The sequence below is a fragment of the Aquarana catesbeiana genome, linkage group LG11, assembly GCF_042186555.1.
Source record: "Aquarana catesbeiana isolate 2022-GZ linkage group LG11, ASM4218655v1, whole genome shotgun sequence".
Lineage (NCBI taxonomy): Eukaryota > Metazoa > Chordata > Amphibia > Anura > Ranidae > Aquarana > Aquarana catesbeiana.
In genome coordinates, this window is record NC_133334.1 from 30,257,966 (window position 1) to 30,279,444 (window position 21,479).

General features: G+C 41.5%; 1 protein-coding gene across 3 annotated transcripts in view; it reads right to left on the reverse strand.

Moving 5' to 3' along the window:
• The window catches only part of OSBPL5 (oxysterol binding protein like 5), a 209,883-nt gene that overhangs the window by 54,848 nt on the left and 133,556 nt on the right, over nt 1-21,479 (reverse strand). For all 3 annotated transcript variants that reach the window (XM_073604157.1, XM_073604155.1, XM_073604156.1), the window contains 6 exons: nt 18,152-18,253; nt 16,535-16,738; nt 16,364-16,448; nt 13,466-13,637; nt 11,577-11,763; nt 9,957-10,141 (listed from right to left, as the gene is read on the reverse strand). In XM_073604157.1, coding sequence (XP_073460258.1) covers nt 9,957-10,141; nt 11,577-11,763; nt 13,466-13,637; nt 16,364-16,448; nt 16,535-16,738; nt 18,152-18,253 — 935 coding nt within the window. The remainder of the gene's footprint in view (nt 1-9,956; nt 10,142-11,576; nt 11,764-13,465; nt 13,638-16,363; nt 16,449-16,534; nt 16,739-18,151; nt 18,254-21,479) is intronic.

Below are 21,479 nucleotides of genomic sequence, written 5' to 3' on the forward strand. Positions count from 1 at the left end.
TCGTTTGGATACGGCATTCGTTATTTCGGATCATTCATAACCTTCGGATAAATTTGTATGAGTTACGTTCACTAACAGCCAAATTTGGAAGGAAATTACCTATACCTATAATAATACCTATAAATACCTATAATTTAATAGTTACTAGTAATAGTAGTTAAGTTATTATTAGTTAATTATTATTTCAGATTTCCAAATTTACAAATTCACTAATTTACTAATGTACGAATGTATGAATTTACGAATTTACTAATTTTTCGAATTTACGAATATTTAGAAAAATTCGTTAAATGGGTTTTCGTTAATTCGGATATTTCCGAATTAACCAATTTGTCGAAATTCGTTAAAAAACTAATTTGAAACAAAATGAATTGCACATGCCTAATGGGGCATACACACGGTCAGACTTTTCGTCTACAAAAGACCAACGGACGCCGACGGACTAAAGCTGGCTGACAATCCGATCGTGTGTGGGCTTCCCCGGACTTTCAGCTGACTTTTTCAGCCTCAAATCCGACGGACTTTAGATTTGAAACATGCTTCAAATCTTTACGTCGTAACTACGACGGACCCCGAAATCCGCTCGTCTGTGTGCTAGTCCGATGGACAAAAACCCACGCTAGGGCAGCTATTGGCTACTGGCTATGAACTTCCTTATTTTAGTCTGGTGCACGTCATCACGTACGAATCCGTCGGACTTTTGTGTGGTCGTGTGTAGGCAAGTCCGTTCGTTAGAAAGTCTGCCACAAGTCCGCCGCAAGTTCGCCAAAAGTCCGCCGGAAGTCTGTCGGACAGGCTGTCGGACTTTTGTAGACGAAAAGTCCGACCGTGTGTATGCCCCATAATACTTACCTGCTGTGTAATGGTTTTGCACAGAGCAGCCCGGATCCTCCTCTTTTCAGGTCCCCCGTTGGCGCTCCTGGCCCCTCCCTCCTGCCGAGTGCCCCCCACAGCAAACAGCTTGTTATGGGGGCACCCGAGCTGACCCGCTGCTCTGTGTGTCCGTTCAGACACTGAGCCGTGGTTCGGCCCCGCCCCCTCTCTCTCCTCATTGGCTCATTGACTTTGATTGGCAGCAGCGGGAGCCAATGGCGCCCGCTACTGTCTCAACCAATGAGGAGGGGGAGTCCCGGAAAGCCGAGACTCTCGTGCAACATGGCTGGATAGGGATGGGGCTCAGGTGAGTATTAGGGGGGCTGCTGCACACAGAAGGTTTTTTATCTTAATGCGTAGATGCATTAAGATATGCAATCACTTTATTGTAATATATCCAATAACAACCTAAAGTACGTAAGTCATAGACATCAGGTTCACATTACAATTTGAGGATCAAAGCTCATCTTCTTTCAGTTGTCAGTCTGTAAAAAAAAATTGTGCAACCTACGCCTGTGTAATGTACAGTACTGATGGTCATCTCCATGTAGCAGCTGATGTGCACACTACTTATTTCAATGTTATCCCACTAGAAAGCGCACAGGAGAAACCTCCAGAAACCCACATTGGGGGGGCTCCCAAGGTTTTGACTGCCTAAAGACCTCCGCGGAGTTTAATCTGGCACTGCTAGGGCCCCACTTATTTTATCAGGTCACTGTACCTTCCATCACCACCCGGAATCCCCCATCCAGGAGTACCTTCCATTTTCACCTTCAGTCACATAAAGCTTCCCTTTTATTTAAAAAAAAAATCTATAATTGTTTTGTATAATTAGTTTTGTTTCATTTTTTATTTATGTTGTCATAAAAAAAAAAAAAATATTGACAAAAAAAAATTACTTGAAACGTTTCAAACTCAGTGTAACTGAATGAGTGAGAAGTAAGGAGGACACTGAATTATAGAGACAGTTTGAAATCAAACGTCTTCTGCTTTCTTCAGAAAAGTCATAATGCTGTTGTTTTGTTGTAAAATAACATAGTTACATAGTAGGCGAGGTTGAAAAAAGACACAAGTCCATCAAGTCCAACCTATGTGTGTGATTATATGTCAGTATTACATTGTATATCCCTGTATGTTGCGGTCGTTCAGGTGCTTATCTAATAGTTTTTTGAAACTATCAATGCCCCCCCCCCCCGCTCAGACCACCGCCTGTGGAAGGGAATTCCACATCCTTGCCGCTCTTACAGTAAAGAACCCTCTACGGATGTTAAATGGGTGTGTGGACAAGGGATTATAGCGGTGCTAGGGTCAGGAAGATTAGAGAAGAAAAGATAAAACAAAAAATACTAAAATTACAAATTTTATTAATAGTCTATCAAAAATACAATGTACATTATAAACAATTCATACAGTAATTATACAAATTTTGTGGATACATGTACTGTAAGTGACCCTAAGAATGGTCAAGTGGGCCAGATGGCAAGTGGCCGTTGAAGGAGGGGGGGCTCGTTTTCCTACATGTTTCGCCAAAACATTGGCTTCTTCAGGGAACAGGAGCTCATAAGGTGGATATATATAAAAAATTCTGTGTGGTGGACATGAAAAACACATGTTAGAAATATTAATTTGACCAAACACTGCATAGTAAAAACAATAACACACTGCAACTGTGGCTGGACATTCATGCGACCCTAAGCTCCACACCACTAAACGGAACTGCGGACATACCTGGGGCGTCAGTGCCCAAGACGGGAGGGAAGAGAGGGAGAGGGGGAACACAGCCACCCAAGGAGATCCCCACCGGGGAGCAGGCAGACCGCGCCGTAAATTATGCCTGCAGGGGGCATACAGTAGACCTGGCAAAGGAATGTAAAGATAGTCATGTGTCATAATGCACTGTGGTAGTTATTCCAGGAATAGAGGGTTGCACATATGTGCATTGTATTAAAAAGAGAACAAAAAATATATGTATATAAATAGGTATAAATGTATCTATATCTCTGGAAGAGGTGCGGACTTACATGTATATCTAAAAGCTGTAGAGAGGCAAGGTCAGGAAGTGCCTGTGATATATGTATGCACACAGCAAGGAAAGGACATCAAGGTTGAACCATATCTGCAGACCACTTAAAGTAGGCCTAATTAGAAAAATCAATAGTGTTAGGGGTCTTGCTGTTGTTAACTGGGGCCAGATATGGTAGTTTATGCCTATACTTACTTGATGGTATCTGCTGTAAGAAAAGATTCTCATAGCTGTACATTCACAGGTATATAGTACCGGTGCTGGGATGAAAAAGGGATAAAAGTAACAGTGGATCCTATATGAAATATAAAGGAAAAAAGGAGGATCAGAAAGGTAGGAAAATGGAAGCTTTAAAATGTACTTGGGCACAGGTGGGGCTAGTGAAAAGGAATCTGTTACCTAATTCATCATGAAGCACACCGTGTTGCTTGAGAAAATCAGTGTTAACCACCAGAGTAAGAGGCCGGTCCAAAATAAGTTCTAAAAAGTATGTAAAGGAATAATAAATAATTCATGTAAACACATTACATGAATTATTTATTATTCCTTTACATACTTTTTAGAACTTATTTTGGACCGGCCTCTTACTCTGGTGGTTAACACTGATTTTCTCAAGCAACACGGTGTGCTTCATGATGAATTAGGTAACAGATTCCTTTTCACTAGCCTCACCTGTGCCCAAGTACATTTTAAAGCTTCCATTTTCCTACCTTTCTGATCCTCCTTTTTTCCTTTATATTTCATATAGGATCCACTGTTACTTTTATCCCTTTTTCATCCCAGCACCGGTACTATATACCTGTGAATGTACAGCTATGAGAATCTTTTCTTACAGCAGATACCATCAAGTAAGTATAGGCATAAACTACCATATCTGGCCCCAGTTAACAACAGCAAGACCCCTAACACTATTCATTTTTCTAATTAGGCCTACTTTAAGTGGTCTGCAGATATGGTTCAACCTTGATGTCCTTTCCTTGCTGTGTGCATACATATATCACAGGCACTTCCTGACCTTGCCTCTCTACAGCTTTTAGATATACATGTAAGTCCGCACCTCTTCCAGAGATATAGATACATTTATACCTATTTATATACATATATTTTTTGTTCTCTTTTTAATACAATGCACATATGTGCAACCCTCTATTCCTGGAATAACTACCACAGTGCATTATGACACATGACTATCTTTACATTCCTTTGCCAGGTCTACTGTATGCCCCCTGCAGGCATAATTTACGGCGCGGTCTGCCTGCTCCCCGGTGGGGATCTCCTTGGGTGGCTGTGTTCCCCCTCTCCCTCTCTTCCCTCCCGTCTTGGGCACTGACGCCCCAGGTATGTCCGCAGTTCCGTTTAGTGGTGTGGAGCTTAGGGTCGCATGAATGTCCAGCCACAGTTGCAGTGTGTTATTGTTTTTACTATGCAGTGTTTGGTCAAATTAATATTTCTAACATGTGTTTTTCATGTCCACCACACAGAATTTTTTATATATATCCACCTTATGAGCTCCTGTTCCCTGAAGAAGCCAATGTTTTGGCGAAACATGTAGGAAAACGAGCCCCCCCTCCTTCAACGGCCACTTGCCATCTGGCCCACTTGACCATTCTTAGGGTCACTTACAGTACATGTATCCACAAAATTTGTATAATTACTGTATGAATTGTTTATAATGTACATTGTATTTTTGATAGACTATTAATAAAATTTGTAATTTTAGTATTTTTTGTTTTATCTTTTCTTCTCTAATCTTCCTGACCCTAGCACCGCTATAATCCCTTGTCCACACACCCATTTAACGTTTGATTATTTAGGGGATGAGGTGCTGTATCCTCTGGTACCATCTAGCCATCTTTACTAACCCTCTACGGAGTTTAAAGTTAAACCTCTTTTCTTCTAATTTTAATGAGTGGCCATGTGTCTTGTTAAACTCCCTTCTGCAAAATTTTTTTACCCTTATTGTGGGGTCACCAGTATGGTATTTGTAAATTGAAATCATATCCCCTCTCAAGCGTCTCTTCTCCAGAGAGAATAAGTTCAGTGCTCGCAACCTTTCCTCATAACTAATATCCTCCAGACCCTTTATTAGCTTTGTTGCCCTTCTTTGTACTCGCTCCATTTCCAGTACATCCTTCCTGAGGACTGGTGCCCAGAACTGGACAGCATACTCCAGGTGTGGCCGGACCAGAGTCTTGTAGAGCGGGAGAATTATCGTTTATCTCTGGAATTAATCCCCTTTTTAATGCATGCCAATATTCTGTTTGCTTTGTTAGCAGCAGCTTGGCATTGCATGCCATTGCTGAGCCTATCATCTACTAGGACCCCCAGGTCCTTCTCCATCCTAGATTCCCCCAGAGGTTCTCCCCCAGTGTATAGATTGCATTCATATTTTTGCATTATAAATGCATTATTTTACATTTTTCTACATTAAACCTCATTTGCCATGTAGTTGTTATGTATTTAGTTATGTTATGTATATAGTTATGTTATGTATATAGTAAAATGTGACGTAAAAACAAACACAACACTGACCCAAACATTGTCTAACCTTTAAAATCATTCTTTAACTAAACATGTACATTCACTCGAGGGGTGGGGGAGAGTCTCCACTCCCAGATATAGGATCAGGGGCTCTGGGGAGTCTTAGTTAATTGTTAGGCTAAAAGTTTGGATGTGCGGTTTGGGCGTGGAAAAAATGTGCGGTTGAGCCCCATTTTTTCTCCCCGACAACCACCCCCCCTTGAGGCTCAATTCACACCTATGCAGTTTGCTTTTGATCGTTTCTGCGGTGCTTTTTGCTGTGCATTTTGAGATTTTTTTTTACTGCATTTTTATGCCTTTTTTTTTTGACAAATTTGTTGTTGGGCAGATTAAAAAATGCAAATCGTGGCAGAAATGCACTACTTGCTTTTCTGCAGATTCTCTATTGAATTCTTTTAAACCAAAAGAGAAAAAAAGCACCAATTTGCATTTAGAAAAAGTCCCTGACCCTTTCCGAAAACACAAAGGCACTAAGTGACTTAGCGGTGATCACTGTGATAGTGATAAGAAGAAGGAATTGTCATATTGCTGTTTCATTTGGATACACATGGGATTGGATCAAGATTGTATATACATTTTTTGACACATTACTGAAACTGTTTTTTGTTGCTCTTTTTTGGACACATTTATGTATCTTTTTTTGTTTTTTTTGGTTTGATATTTTTTCCACAGTACACATATGTGTATGTGGGCTTTTATTTATTTTTATACAGTACCTTCCTGTTTTTTTGGTTTGACAACATTTTTTCCAAAGTACACTTGTGTGTATTTGGGCTTTTGTTCATTTGTCATTCTATGGGTGACGTGGTGTTGATCTAATTTGGTTTGTACAACACATAGTTTCATTTTTCCGATATATAGATATTCCACTAGCACTATAAGATTGTTGATATTGGAGATCATTATATTGATAGAACATTTTATTTATGTCACACACTTGATATTTTTAGTATTGTTTGATCATTTAGTATAATACACCTGGACACAGCGCTGTCTTTTTTTTAAATTTTAACTGTGTGCCTAGCTGGTGTTTTCTTACTACGGGGGAGGTGCTTGTACTAGTGGAAGGCATGGATCAGTGCCCCTGCTTTGCAGGAACACAGGATCTATGCCTCCTGTACTAACAGAACGGTGATCTGCCATGTTTACATAGGCAGGTTGCCGTTCTCTCTCTGTACCCGAAGGATTGGCGGTTGCTGTTCCACCGCATAGGCGTGCGCAGGGGCTGTGCCAGGTGTGCCTGGACACATCCTAATCACTCTGTGCAGTGCCAACTCCCCCTACTGCCCAGGCTCCCCCCCCCCGTGTTGCGCCCCCTGCACCGCAGTGCTGCTGGCTTTTCTCCTCTGACCCTGGCTCCTGTGGGGGATCTTTCAGGAAGGAGAGTGGGGGAAGAGGCTAATTAATATGCCATTTACCGGCCCCTTCCTTTTCTAAATGAAAACACTCACTGTGTTTATTAACCACATGCCGACCAGCGCACAATGATATACGTCGGCACAATGGCCCGGCTGGGCAAATGGGCGTACAGGTACGTCCCCTTTAAATCGTGGCATTGTGGGCAGGTAATCCATAACCATGCCCGCGGGTCCCACGGACTCGATGTCTGCCGGGGGCCCGCGATCGGGGCAGAATGGGGAGATGCCTATGTAAACAAGGCATTTCCATGTTCTGCCTAGCAACATGACGGAGATCTACTGCTCCCTGTCATCGGGAGCAGTGATCTCTGTCATGTTCTAGTGAGGCAATCCCCCACACAGTTAGAATCACTCCCTAGGACACACTTAACCCCTTGATCGCGCCCTAGTGTTTAACCCCTTCCCTGTCAGTGTCATTTACACTGTAATCAGTGCATTTTTATAGCACTGATCGCTGTATAAATGTCACTGGTCCCAAAATAGTGTCAAAAGTGTCCAATGTGTCTGCCATAATGTCGCAGTCATGATAATTGCAGATCGCCGCCATTACTAATATAAAAAAAAATTATAATAAAAATGCCATAAATCGATCCCCTATTTTGTAGACGCTATAACTTTTGCGCAAACCAATCAATATACGCTTATTGCGATTTTTTTTTACCAAAAATATGTAGAAGAACACATATCGGCCTAAACTGAGGAAAAAATAGTTTTTTTTATATATTTTTTGGTGGTATTTATTATAGCAAAAACTAAAAAATATTGTTTTTTCTTTCAAAATTGACGCTCTTTTTTTGTTTATAGCGCAAAAAATAAAAATCGCAGAGGTGATCAAATACCGCCAAAAGAAAGCTCTATTTGTGGGGAAAAAAGAACGTCAATTTTTTTTGGCTGCAATGTCGCACGACCGCGCAATTGTCAGTTAAAGCGAGGCAGTGCCATATCGTAAAAAGTGCTCTGGTCAGGAAGGGGGTAAATCCTTCCGGGGCTGAAGTGGTTAATAACCGAAGCATAGTCAACTGTGTTTACTATGTTTCAGTTTGTGAATGAAAGGAAAACCACTCAGCACTTCCCATTCGTTCACTGTCCAGTGCCTCAGCAGAGAAAAGGCATGTGTGTTTGAGCTTTTGGATGCACACCCTAATGCAATGGGCTGCGCACGCCTATGGTCCACCGTAACTGCCGATCAGCTCCCACTGTGTCTAATCACAGCGGGAGCGGGCCGGCGGTGGCGCGCATGCACACCCCAGACCTGGAAGTGTCAGATCACGTACTAGTACATCTGCGGTGGGCGGTCCACAAGTGGTTAACATTCAGCTTATTGACTTCAATGGGGTTTGGATTTAGCACCTGAATTTTATTCATGTTCGCTGAACTAGCCTTAAACCCAACTCAGGTGTGTTCGGCTCATCCCTAGTCATTTGTTTTATGCCAAAGTTTTGTCTCAAGGCGGTATTGATCTTGCGAGGACCGCGCTCACATCCCATAAGCGTTACAGTGACATCGAAGGTGAAATAATTGAACAGACTATAGCGGACGCAGGAAGTCCTCGGATATTCACGGCTCATCCTTTAATGGACTGAACCTTTCACAGGCGACGTTCTGTCTTTATAAGGTCGACAAATAATGATCCGTGCCAGTCTCAAATGATGCGAGGAGAATGTATTATAGAAGCCTTTCATCTCTTGATGGACTTCTGAATATCAAAGACAACAGAAGAAAATACAAACGGCCAATCCGATGTAAAATTCTCTTTGTACAATATAAAGGAAAGTGTTCTATCTATCATCTCTACACCATTTCTCTGATCTCAGGTCATTAGGATGTATCATGAGCTGCTGGGTGTCACAAAAGTTTCTCTGTTGCTTTATAGCTCATGCTAATTTTTTTTGGTTGGTTGTTGTAAGTTCCCACATTGACTACACTGACTTAACCACTTGAGCTCCGGAAGATTTTACCCCCCCTTCATGACCAGGCCATTTTTTGCTATTCAGCACTGTGCTAGCGCGGTCATGCAACACTGTACCCAAACGAAATTTATATCATTTTTTTTTCACACAAATAGAGCTCTCTTTGGGTGTTATTTGATCACCACTGGGTTTTTTATTTTTTATTATATAAACGAAAAAAAAAGACATTTTTTTTTTACTTTCTGCAATAAAACTTGTCCCCAATTTAAACAAAAAATTTATATAATTTCTTTTCAAAATTTTGACCAAAATGTATTCTGCTACATATCAAAAAAAAAAAAAAAATTAAAAACCCAATAAGCATACAGTGGAACCTTGGATTATGGTGTTATTTGATCACCACTGGGTTTTTTATTTTTTATTATATAAACGAAAAAAAGAATTTTTTTTTTACTTTCTGCAATAAAACTTGTCCCCAATTTTTTTAAAAAAAAATATAATTTCTTTTCAAAATTTTGGCCAAAATGTGTACATATATTTGCTAAAAAAAAAAAATAAAAAAAAATAAAAAACCCAATAAGCGTACAGTGGAATCTTGGATTATGAGCATAATCCGTTCCAGGAGAATGCTTGTAATCCAAATCACTCGCATATCAAAGCGAGTTTCCCCAATTAAGTCAATGGAAACAAAGATAATTTGTTCCGCATTGACTTCTATTACATGCAATACCGCATGTGGCCAGAGGTGGGGGGGGGGGGGGCGCCGGAGAGCCTTGGAAATAATCGGGGACAGCTCAGAAAGCCTTGGAAAGCCTCGGAAACAGAGTATTTCTGAGTGTTTCCGAGTATTTCCGAGTATTTCCGAATGGCTCTGAACCACTCCGAGTGTCCCCTGCGCCCCCGCACCTCTGGCCAAATGCGGTCCTGCACACCCCATTAGCTTGAATTCTGCTCGTTTTGCGAGACAACACTCGCAAACCGAATCAGAATTAAAAAAAGAAAAAAGTTGCTCGTCTTTCAAAACGCTCGTTAACCGCGTTACTCGTAAACCAAGGTTCCACTGTATATGGATTGCTTTGCATGAACGTTATAGCAACTTACAAACCATGATATATACTGTATAAAGTAAGTGGGCTGCTAGGCAGCTTAGACACATCTTTTGCAGATATTAAAACACCAAACAGTACTCACTGTGACAGAATGTCGGCATGGTAGTAATAATCGGATAATTTATTCAGGAACGAGCGAGGCTCCAGTATGAAGGTTGGCAGCACGACTCTAGACAAGTCCATCCCCGGTCTCATTTGTTTAAGCAAAGTCCACATCAAACTTTTGTTTTCATCCGACACCGTCTCTGTCTGGGAAGCCTCTCCGACCTACAGACAGAACATAGGAGAGCTTAGATCTGACCAGAACACTGGTTACCCACCTGATACACTGAGTGCCCAAAAGTATTCGGTCCCCCCTCCAAATAATGGAGTTGAGGTGTTTCCAGTGAAGGATACTGTTAATGCTACAGCATCCAAAGACATTTTAGACAATTGTGCTTCTTCAACCTCGTGGTAACAGTTTGAGGATGACTGTGTACAAAGCCATCTCCATAAAGACATGGTTTGATGAGTTTGATGTGAACTTGAATGGTCTGCACCAAGCCCTGACTTCAACCCTACAGAACACCTTTGGGATGAATTGGCCAGGTCTTCTCATCCAACACCAGAACTTGACTTCACAAATGCTTTTTATGGCTAAAATGACACAATCCAAATTTTTGCAGAAAGCCTTCCCACAAGAATGGAGGTTGTTGAAGCCACAAAGCTATGACAATTCCATATTAATGCCCATGGTTTTGGAGTGGTATGTCCAAAATGTTTGGCAATATAGTTCTTCTAGTTGCAGGGGCATGGCCACTAGATGAGGCTGTGCTTCTTTTTATTTAAAGAGTGTCCAAACCTCCTAGTGGTGGAGGCTTTTCTCAACCTTTTCAACACAGAGGAACCCTTTAGATAACTTTCCGGTCTCAGGGAACCCCTGCTAAAAATGACTATATCTACAACTCATGATACATTAGTGTGATGGTCAGTAGGAAGAATGCTTCTTACACTTGTGGTTATTGGGAAAAATAATCCCCTTACAGATAGCTAAAAAGATCAATGGTGTCAATGGGAACTTATCTGTAAGGCAGAAATTTCTCATTGCTTAAAGCAGAGCTCCACCCAAAAGGGAAAGTTCCGCTTTAAGGCCTCCTCTCCCCCCCTTAAATGGAAAAAAAACATTTTGGGAGGGGGGGGGGTGGGCGATGGAAGCGGGTACCTGGTTTTGACCAGAAGTTCTCCTTTCCCCCTCCCTCCCGTTAGTCTTCTGGGACACGTCACAGGTCGCACAAGACTGCGGGACCATTCACAACACGTAGCGTGGCTCGCACATGAGCAGTGGGCACCCGGCTGTGAAGCTTCAAGCTGTCATAGCTGGGTGCCCACAGTTGAGATGTCGTCAACAGGGACAAAAGATGGAGGGAAGGGACGGCTTGGGTGAGTACATCACTGGGATCCTGGGACAGTTTTTGTAGCTGCTGACTTTTAATAAACACAAAAATGACTGGAGCTCCTCTTTAAGAAACCCCTTGTAGTCTTTGAAGGAACCCTAGGATTCCATAGGGGCTCTGGTTGAGAAACTTCAATGAATGCTGTCAGAAGCCAAAACTATCGGTGTCCAGCTGGCTTTCTCAGCATGCCTTGAATTTAACTGTTTTAGGAACCCTTTAAATTGATGGGTTCAATTCTGCTTTACCTACACAAAGAGTCACCATAGTACCTCCCCAAATTCCTCATAGAGTTCCTCCATGTAGGTGGTCCCTTCACGGTCCAATGAGATCTCTCCGTGTAGCTCAGACTGGTCGCTCTCGCTGGTTTTCCTGCTGTGCTCATTTTCTGATTCTTCTATGTTATCTTTTTCAGACTTGTCAGAGAAAGCGTCATTTTCCGGAATTATTTCAGCAAGCCTAAAAATATTGATATTTTAGGTAGATTGGATACCAGAATTTTTTTTGCAGTTTAGAGTGTGAGAAAAGATTAAACCCCTGTCTACATTTTATTGCTGTTTGTGTTTCATTTGTCTTTTTTAACAGGTGTCACCCGCACCCCCCCCCCCCCCCCAGATGTATATACAGGAAACAAAAAAACTTGTTTCCTGTAAATTGAGGAAGGGTTGGAAAGTCTTCCAGGTTTACACTTTCCCCCCTAACTGCTTGTCCAGGTGAGGGGTGTTAGAACAGGATAGGTTCTCTATAAAAAATATGCACAGCTATCTGTGCTGCAGATTTGCATGTATATTTGTTTTGTGTAAATTGGGCAAAAAAACCCCAAATGTTTAGGCTGTTATCTCTTCTGAACAAATGCTTTTTTCCTATGGACAGTAGTAAAATACCGCATTATGGCCACTAAATGGAGCTGAGGAGCATAGGAAATACAATGTAACAAGAGATACAATGTAATAATTCTAGAGAACGCTGGAGGGAATTAGCAAATAAATGTAACAATACAAAAACCTGTTGAATAAATTTTTTAAAATGGCATCATGAATACATGTGCTGTCATGTAATATGGGAAGGTTCCCCCAGGGGGGCTTTAAAATAGCAATACAAGCAATTATATCGTATATATATATATATATATATATATATATATATATATATAACATTTAATACATGTTGGAATGACCCCTTCTTTTGAGATACTAAATATATCTCTTTATAGCAAACCAGCCCCCTGAAGAAGACCATATGGGTCAAAACGCGTCGGGGCATCATCACAACAGACCAATGACATGCGATGCTGTAATTTTGTGTTTGCTTTCTGTAAATGTGAAATGTTGTTGTTATCCCCTACCAGATTATACTTTTTGATACGGCAACATGCCATTGACCTTACATGTTTTCATATAAAATATTTTTATATAATTCCTTTCTGAATTGCTTGTATTGCTGTTTTAAAGCCCCCCTGGGGGAACCTACCCATATCACACAATTTGTTCTGGGGTGTGCAGCTGTTGTATCTCTCCTGTATGTGTCTTTCGTTTGCTACATGTGCTGTCATGCTTTAAGGTAACACACAGGTAAAAACATATTGGGGGATTTACTAAAACTGGAGCACTCAGAAACTTGTACAGAGGTGCATTGTAGCCAATCAGCTTCTAACTTCAGTTTGTTCAGTTAGGCTTTGACAATAAAACCTGGAAGCTGATTGGTTTCTAGAACCGCTCCAGTTTTAGTAAACCCCCCACGTGTTACCACACTGCATAAATGTAATCGGTCTTTAAATCTTCAATAATACACCTGAAAAATTCAAGTTTAAAGTAAACTCCAGGCAAGCAGCTAAATACACTGATGGAATACATAAATGAAAGCTGTTTTACCTGCCAGGGGGATTCGTATTTCTGTCCATCCAGTCCTAAGATTTACACAGCTCTGCCACACAGCACAGCTGTGAAAGGTGAAGCAGTAGACTGATAATCTCATCTCTTTGTCACTCTGCTCTCCCCTACAATCAGCATGCTCCTTGCACTGTATTGGCCTCTACTTGTATTTAAAAATACATTTAATAATGTATTAATGAATACAGAAATTAATTAAAGTGTGTCTTTTATAATTGCCTGGAGTTCAGCCGTACTAAGTACATCTTACTGTAATTAACTGGAAATCTTACTGGAAGAGTTCCTGCTCAGAAACAGTGGCCACTTGGAGCAGCGTATAAAGTCCGGTGTGATGTAAATCAGTTGGCGACACAACTTCACCATCCTTTCCATGTTTAGGCAAATTAATCTTGAATAAACTGGAGCAGCGGAGAGCCAATTCAAGAGCATCCATCCAACATCTCCCTGAAATGCAAAATGTGGTCATTTTAATTCTTCATATGACATCAAATAGTAATTGGATCAATGTATTGAAGTACCAGTTGCACTATGGTCACTTACACCCAGAAACCAATCAGGTTATACCCTGCTCTGACAGCTGGAATCCATAATTGGCAACTGCATTCATGTAAAACCGACATGTCCATCTAAGACTGTCCATAGGGTGACAACACTGCTGTGATTTTACTGCAGAACAAGCAGCGTTGTCACCTTTTTACAGGAAGTGCAAAAATAAATTAAAGTGGCTAATGTATTCATTTTTGCATCCCGGACGAGCCCCCTTAAAAAATAAATAAATAAATAATGTACATTCAAATATCAATACATATACATTACTTGAATATCCACAGTATTATTTAACCACTAGAGAGCCGCGCTATAGCCGAATGACGGCTACAGCGCGGACCTGCTTTGCCGGGACTACGTCCATTGACGTCGTCCCGTGCACGAGCGGCCTGCGCGCCCCCTGCAGGGCGCGCGCGGCGCGCTCTGTGATCAGCGAGTCTATGAGACTCGCCTGATCACAGATCGGAGTAGGGGGTCGATCCTGACCCCTTACCACATGATCAGCTGTCAGCCAATGACAGCTGATCATGTGACATCAACAGAGCCGGTAATCGGCTATTTTTTCTTCTCACGCTGACAGCACGAGGAGGAAAAAAAAGACGACCACCGGCGGCCGTGAGAGGGACATCAGTCTTGATCACAGCGAGCGCCACCAGATCCTCAGTGCCCACCTGTGCCCTCTGCCAGTGCCAACTAGCAATAGGAAGCAGTGCCGCCTACCAGTGCCCACCAGTGCCACCCATCAGTGCCACCCATCAGTGCCCACAGTGCCACCCATCAGTGCCCACAGTGCCACCCATCCGTGCCCACAGTGCCACCTATCAGTGCCCACAATCAGTGCCTCAACAACAGTGCTGCACATCAGTGCCACATACCAGAGCCCATCAGTGTCACCTACCAGTGCCCATCAGTGCCGCCCATCAGTGTCACCCATCAGTGCCGCCCATCAGTGCCACCCATCAGTGCCACCTATCAGTGGTACCTCTCAGTGCCAATTAGTGCCATCCATCTGTGCCACCCATCCGTACCACCCATCAGTGCCACCCATCAGGGCCCATCAGTGGCCATCAGTGCTGCCTTATCTGTGCCCATCAGTGCCACCTTTTCTGTCCCCATCAGTGCCGCCTTATCTGTGCCTATCAGTGCCGCCTTAACTGTGCCTATTAGGGCCGCCTTAACTGTGCCTATCAATGTCGCCTTAAATGTGCCTATCTGTGCCCATCAGTGCAGCCTACCAGTGCCCATCAGTGCCACATCATCAGTGCCCATCAGTGCCGCCTCATCAGCGCATATCAATGAAGGAGAAAAATTACCTGTTTGCAAAATTTTATAACAAACTATGAAACATGATTTTTTTTTTTCAAAATTTTCCATCTTTTTTTGTTTGTTTAGCAAAAAATAAAAATCCCAGCTGTGATTAAATACCACCAAAAGAAAGCTTTATTTGTAGGGAAAAAATTATAAACATTTAATTTGGGTACAGTGTTGTATGACTGCGCAATTGTCATTCAAAGTGCGTCAGCGCTGAAAGCTGAAAATTGGTCTGGGCAGGAGGGGGGTTTAAGTGCCCATTAAGCAAGTGGTTAATAGAAGGGGAAAAATATCTGATCAACTGGTCGGATCAACAAGTGATACAACATTGTTACGGGGGGGGGGGTCAGAAAAACAAAAACTGCTGTGTTAATGCTAGTGACAGTACATTTTTATTTTCCCCGTTTTTATAAAAAAAAATTTACTGTACTTATGCCTCAGCATTTAGACACCTGTTGCAAATAATCCCTGTTTTGTGTCTAATATGATCATTTCCTTTTATTGTCAGCTTCATTTAATGGCCATAATGGTGGAAAGAGGAAAATACCACTATATAGCCACTAGATGGAGCTAATGATCTTAGGAAGTACACATATTAGACACATTACAAGGATTACCTGCAGCATTATTTTTTATAAATAGACCCCTAAGTCTGCTTACAACACTACTAGAAATGGAGTCAGGAATCAGCAGCAGAGATGGTCAAATCTGCGTAGCTACACTCAGGAAACTGAGACCAAACCATGTTTAAAATGAGTTATATTCACTGTGAAACCAATATCCATCCAAACACCAGCAAACAGCAAACATAAAGATATAAGTGAATCAAAAGCCAAGTGAAAAAATACCAACAAAACAACCTAACAAACAGAAAGCCTAACTAGCGAACTAACTATATGCAATATTTACAAATGGGGAACACAGAAAAGCAAGGTAAAACTGGAGGTGCAGGGAACATAGGAAGGGGAAACCAAAACTGGGATCAGGAACAAGAGGGAGTGGAAACAAGGCAGCAGGGTTCAGACACAAGGCAAAGAGCATGATCAAGAGCAGGAAAAGGAAAAAAAAGGGCTAGCACTATCTGGCAGCAAAGCAAAACACTGACATGAGAGGCACTAGGAGAGGAAGAACTAAATACCCTCCCAGCAGCCAGTATCAGGTGGAGACTGACTACTGGAAATTGCTGGCTGACACCTACTGGTGGACACCAGAACTAAAATCTCCCACTTTGGGAAGCACAGTGCCACCAGCAGGTGATCCTGTTCCTGATAATGGATGGTTTTACTTTCTGCCATGGTAATTTTCAGTCTTACCATCTGATTCAGACGCTGCTCGGAATATTAAGTGGCTGCTGGGTAGAGGTAGAGTGATGGACCCGACATTCTCACCTTTCGGACCCTGAAAAACACAAACCATCCAGTTCTGTTACATTAGAAGGGGTACGAGCATCAGTTGAGTTTTAACGTTTTTTGCACCTTATGTACCTTAACTGCCCATATAGACTGATCCAGAGGATGATAAAGTTTAAAACAGAACCCATCTTTTTTGGTGGGTCGTTCGATCAGCTCGCAGGAGTGGAGGAGTAACGTTCCCACCCATTGTCCAATCTTTGGTGTTTTATAAATCAGGAGCAGTCCCGGTTTTAACACGCACCACAGTTTAGTCCAGCTTTTCAGTGATCCGCGAATCTTAAAAAAAAAAGAATAAAGAAAAAATAGACCTGTCAGAAAGTTGTATGCATTATGTTATGTACAAAGTGTCTTTTGGCCCCATTCACCCAACCCACGACCCCAAAATGACCATGAGGATTTTAGCTGCTTACAGCACCTTTTTTATCAGTAAATATTATACTAACCCAAAAATCATATAAATACTTCACTCTGAGGCCTGGTTCATATTACTGTGGGAACATGGGTAATTTTATTGCACCACTCTTTAACAGGCCACCAATTCTTAGTTTGCGGTTCAGTGTGGCGTGATTTAAAAAAAAAAAAAAAGTTGGGGACTTCTTTCTCTGTGTTTCTCATGAGTAGGTCAGCCCATTGAATTGAATGGGCTGCCTTACACGCCACATGCACACGCAAATACTCATACGTGTGAACCTAGACTAATAGCAATCACATCTAGGAAGTCTATTTAGCCAAAAGATTGCTGTACAAATGCCTCGAGCATTAGCACAGCTGTCACAGATAATCATCGCTTTGTGTCTTTTTTTTATTTCCTATGATCAGCAGCTCCATCTAGTGGCAATAATGCATGATTTTCCTGAAATACTAAATGATAAAAAATACCACATTATGGCCACTAGATGGAGCCGACTAAAGAAAAAAGTGTTGGCTAAAGATACAGTTTAGAAGTAGCTGTCCTCCAAGCTTGTTCTCAGCAAGCCAACTGGCTGACCTCTGGATGAGCACCAGATATGTTACATTAATTCCACCCTGAGTCACCAATCAGATAAGTTCTCACTTTTCCACATTTGTCTTCAAACAATATTAGCCTTTTAACGTCCAAAGCATCTCCACCCCAATCTTGTAGCTCCCTTCTTAAGCCCTCCTCTACCGTTGCCATAATTACTTTTAATCAATTCAAAGAAGTGGTACTTACATGGTCATACATTTGTTTTCCTTTCAAATTATGACCAAATTGAATAGGTAAAGGTTTTATTTGCAACTGATGGGCAATACTAGTTCTACCAGGTCTTACTCTCACCAATAGCCCAACACCACCATTGTCCATCACAATTGATTGAGCATTAGCTGCAACTTTTCCAGTAAAGAGGAAAAAGTCAGCATTGCTCATGGCCACCAACAAAATTCCATCCATTAAAGCGCACAGCTCAGTGTACAATCTCAGCATGCCTTGGGCGCCTTAATGAATTGCAAGCCTTGGGGCCTGGGACAAATGACCTTCAATCAAGATGGCCAATAATGCTGAACCCAGAAGAAGACCAGGTGAAGATGTTAGCAGTAATACGGGAGCTTGAGGAGGCATCACTGGAAGGGAGGAATATGCAGTGAACTTTCTGATTTCTAATTTGACTTTTTGCCCGTTACAAGTTGGTGATTACAAGAGGTCATATGGAATTTGTTCTATAAATTAACCTTTAGCCAGTCAGCCACAATCACCACACTTGGATCTTTGAGAGCGCTGAATAGCTGTTTGGTGGCTCTCTTCTTCTCCTGACGATAATTCTTCTTCTGCACCTAAAAATAAAAAAGACGAGCAGTCGCTGAATATATATGTGCATTCATTCAGAATTTTAATAACAACCCAAAACTTTGAAATATTTGGGCTGAGCTGGACAAAAACTGCAGCACCAGTGTGTTGTCCAGTTTCTGGAATGTGTCCATATATGATATGAATTATTTAAACCAGTGGTCTCCAAACTGCAGCCTGTGGGCTGGATGTGGCCCCTTGCTTGCCTTTATCTGCCCCTTAGAGCACTGTTCCCCTCATTGATATGAGCCCTTATTCTTTCCATTAACACCAAGGATGAGGCACCATTGACACCAGTGGGGAGCTATTCCTCCCACTGACACCAATGATGGGGCATTATTCCCTTCACTGAAAACAATGATGGGGCATTATTCCATCCACTGGATCCAAAGATGGGGCATTATTCCATCTACTGACACCAAAGATGGGGCATAATTCCCTCCATTGACACCAACGATGGGGCACTGTTCCTCCCACTGACACCACTGATGGGGCTGCTGATGCTAATGATGGGGAACTATTCTCCCTCCTATTGACTACAGATGCTATGTTATCTTTCAACTCCCACCAACCATTAACCTTGAGAAATTGTCTTCTCACACTGATGCCTGGCCATTTTCTATTTCCATTGGCCACAGTTCGACCCCCTTAAAGTCTGAAAGACAGTAACCTGATCCTTTGTTTAGAAAGATTGGAGACCCCTGATTTAAACCAATACATGCCAGAACATTTGAATGAAGTCATCTGTATTAGCTCACGACATGGGGTGGCTTACTTCAGCTTTAACTAAGGATATTGTTTATTGTTGTCAGGTTTATAGCTCTTAGTTTAAGTACCATAAAAGAGCCACATCTACACTGTTAGCCTCAGTGATGCAACCACTAGAGATGTCATCTGACCATCTATTCAAAGGTGGACAGTGTATGTGTCACTAGATTTATTATTTAAATGTAAGGTTTAGTTCAGGATCATTGGCCACCTACGCCATTTACCAGCTAAAAGATTCTATGGGGAAGGAGTGGTCACCCAAAGGTCCTTTTTTTTTTTTTTTTTTACAGGAGGGCAATTCTTTTTGATATTACATTGGCTAGGTGTTCACGTTGACATGAATAGTGCTTATTGTTTTTTCAAATACAGTACCTTGAATAAGTATTTATATCCCTTGAAATTTTCCACATTTTGTCATGTTACAACCCAAAAACTTAGATGTATTTTATTGAGATTTTATGTGATAGACCAACACAAAGTGGCACATAATTGTGAAGTGGAAGGAAAATGATAAATGGTTTTCAATTTTTTTTTACAAATAAATATCTGAAAAGTGGGGTATGCATTTGTATTCAGCCCCGTTTACTCTGATACCCCTAACTGAAATCTAGTAAATAGAGACCACCTGTGTGTAATTTAATCTCAGTATAAATACAGCTGTTCTGTGAAGCCCTCAGAGGTTTTTCAGAGAACCTTAGTGAACAAACAGCATCATGAAGGCCAAGGAACACACCAGACAGGTCAGGGATAACGTTGTGGAGAAGTTCAAAGCAGGGTTAGGTTATAAAAAAATATCCCAAGCTTTTACATCTCACGGAGCTCTGTTCAATCCATCATCTGGAAATGGAAAGAGTATGGCACAACTGCAAACCTACCAAGACATGGCCGTCCACCTAAACTGACAGGCCGGCAAGGAGAGCATTCATCAGAGAAGAGCCAAGAGGTCCATGGTAACTCTGGAGGAGCTGCAGAGATCCACAGCTCAGGTGAAAGAATCTGTCCACAGGACAACTATTAGTCGTGCTCTCCACAAATCTGGCCTTTATGGAAGAGTGGCAAGAAGAAAGACATTGTTGAAAGTAAGACATAAGAAGTCCTGTTTGCAGTTTGCGAGAAGCCATGTGGGGAACACAGCAAATATGTGGAAGAAGGTGCTCTGGTCAGATGAGACCAAAATTGAGCTTTTTGGCCTAAAAGCAAAACGATATGTGTGGCGAAAAACTAACACTGCACATCACCCTGAACAAACGATCCCCACTTTGAAACATGGTGGTGGCAGCATCATGTTGTGGGGATGCTTTTCTTCAGCAGGGACAGGGAAGCTGCTCAGAGTTGATGGGAAGATGGATGGAGACAAATACAGGGCAATCTTAGAAGAAAACAAAACAGTCTGCAAAAGACTTCAGACTGGGGTGGAGGTTCACCTTCCAGCAGGACAATGACCCTAAACATACAGCCAGAGCTACAATGGAATGGTTTAGATCAAAGCATATTCATGTGTTAGAATGGCCCAGTCAAAGTCCAGACCTATATCCAACTGAGAATCTGTGACAAGACTTGAAAATTGCTGTTCACAGACGCTCTCCATCCAATCTGACAGAGCTTGAGATATTTTGCAAAGAAGAATGGGCAAAATTGTCCCTCTCTAGATGTGTAAAGCTGGTAGAGACATCCCCAAAAAGACTTGCAGCTGTAATTGCAGAGAAAGGCGATTCTACAAAGTATTGATTCAGGGGGGTTGAATACAAATGTACCCCACACTTTTCACATATTTACTTGTAAAACATTTGGAAAACCATTTATCATTTTTCTTCCACTTCACAATTATGTGCCACTTTGTGTTGGTCCATCACATAAAATCCCAATAAAATACATTTACATTTTTGGTTGTAACATGACAAAATGTGAAAAATGTAAATTAATACTTTTTCAAAGCACTGTATCTATAATACAGTTGGAAAATTTCTGTGCCAAACTCCAAATACCATCAGCACCAGACAGTAAACACAAGCAGCACAAGATGAACTTCTGAAAATAGAACATCTTTAACTGTTAACTCTTCCAAATCTAAAACACATTTGGTTCATACCTTATCTAAGGATAGCAATAAAATGGTTTTGATCTGCATCATTCAGTTCATAACAGCACAAATTACCACAGGTCATGAAAGCACAAAATAATTGCGCCTTTCTAACTACACCAAAATGGGGGTTTAGTTTTATTAGCCTGGAGTTGCACAATGGATAAGTGATTAGCAGTCTTTGGGTGACCTGTGCTTTTATGTTTTTAAAGTTTAATATCTTTTATATACTAATACCAATGTTTTAGATTTTTTCATTATTTATATTTATATCTATATTCTGCTAATAAAAATGTATCACATGGGGCACCCATGAAGCTGACTATCCAGAGCATTTTACGTTATCTAAATGCACAGCAGTAGCT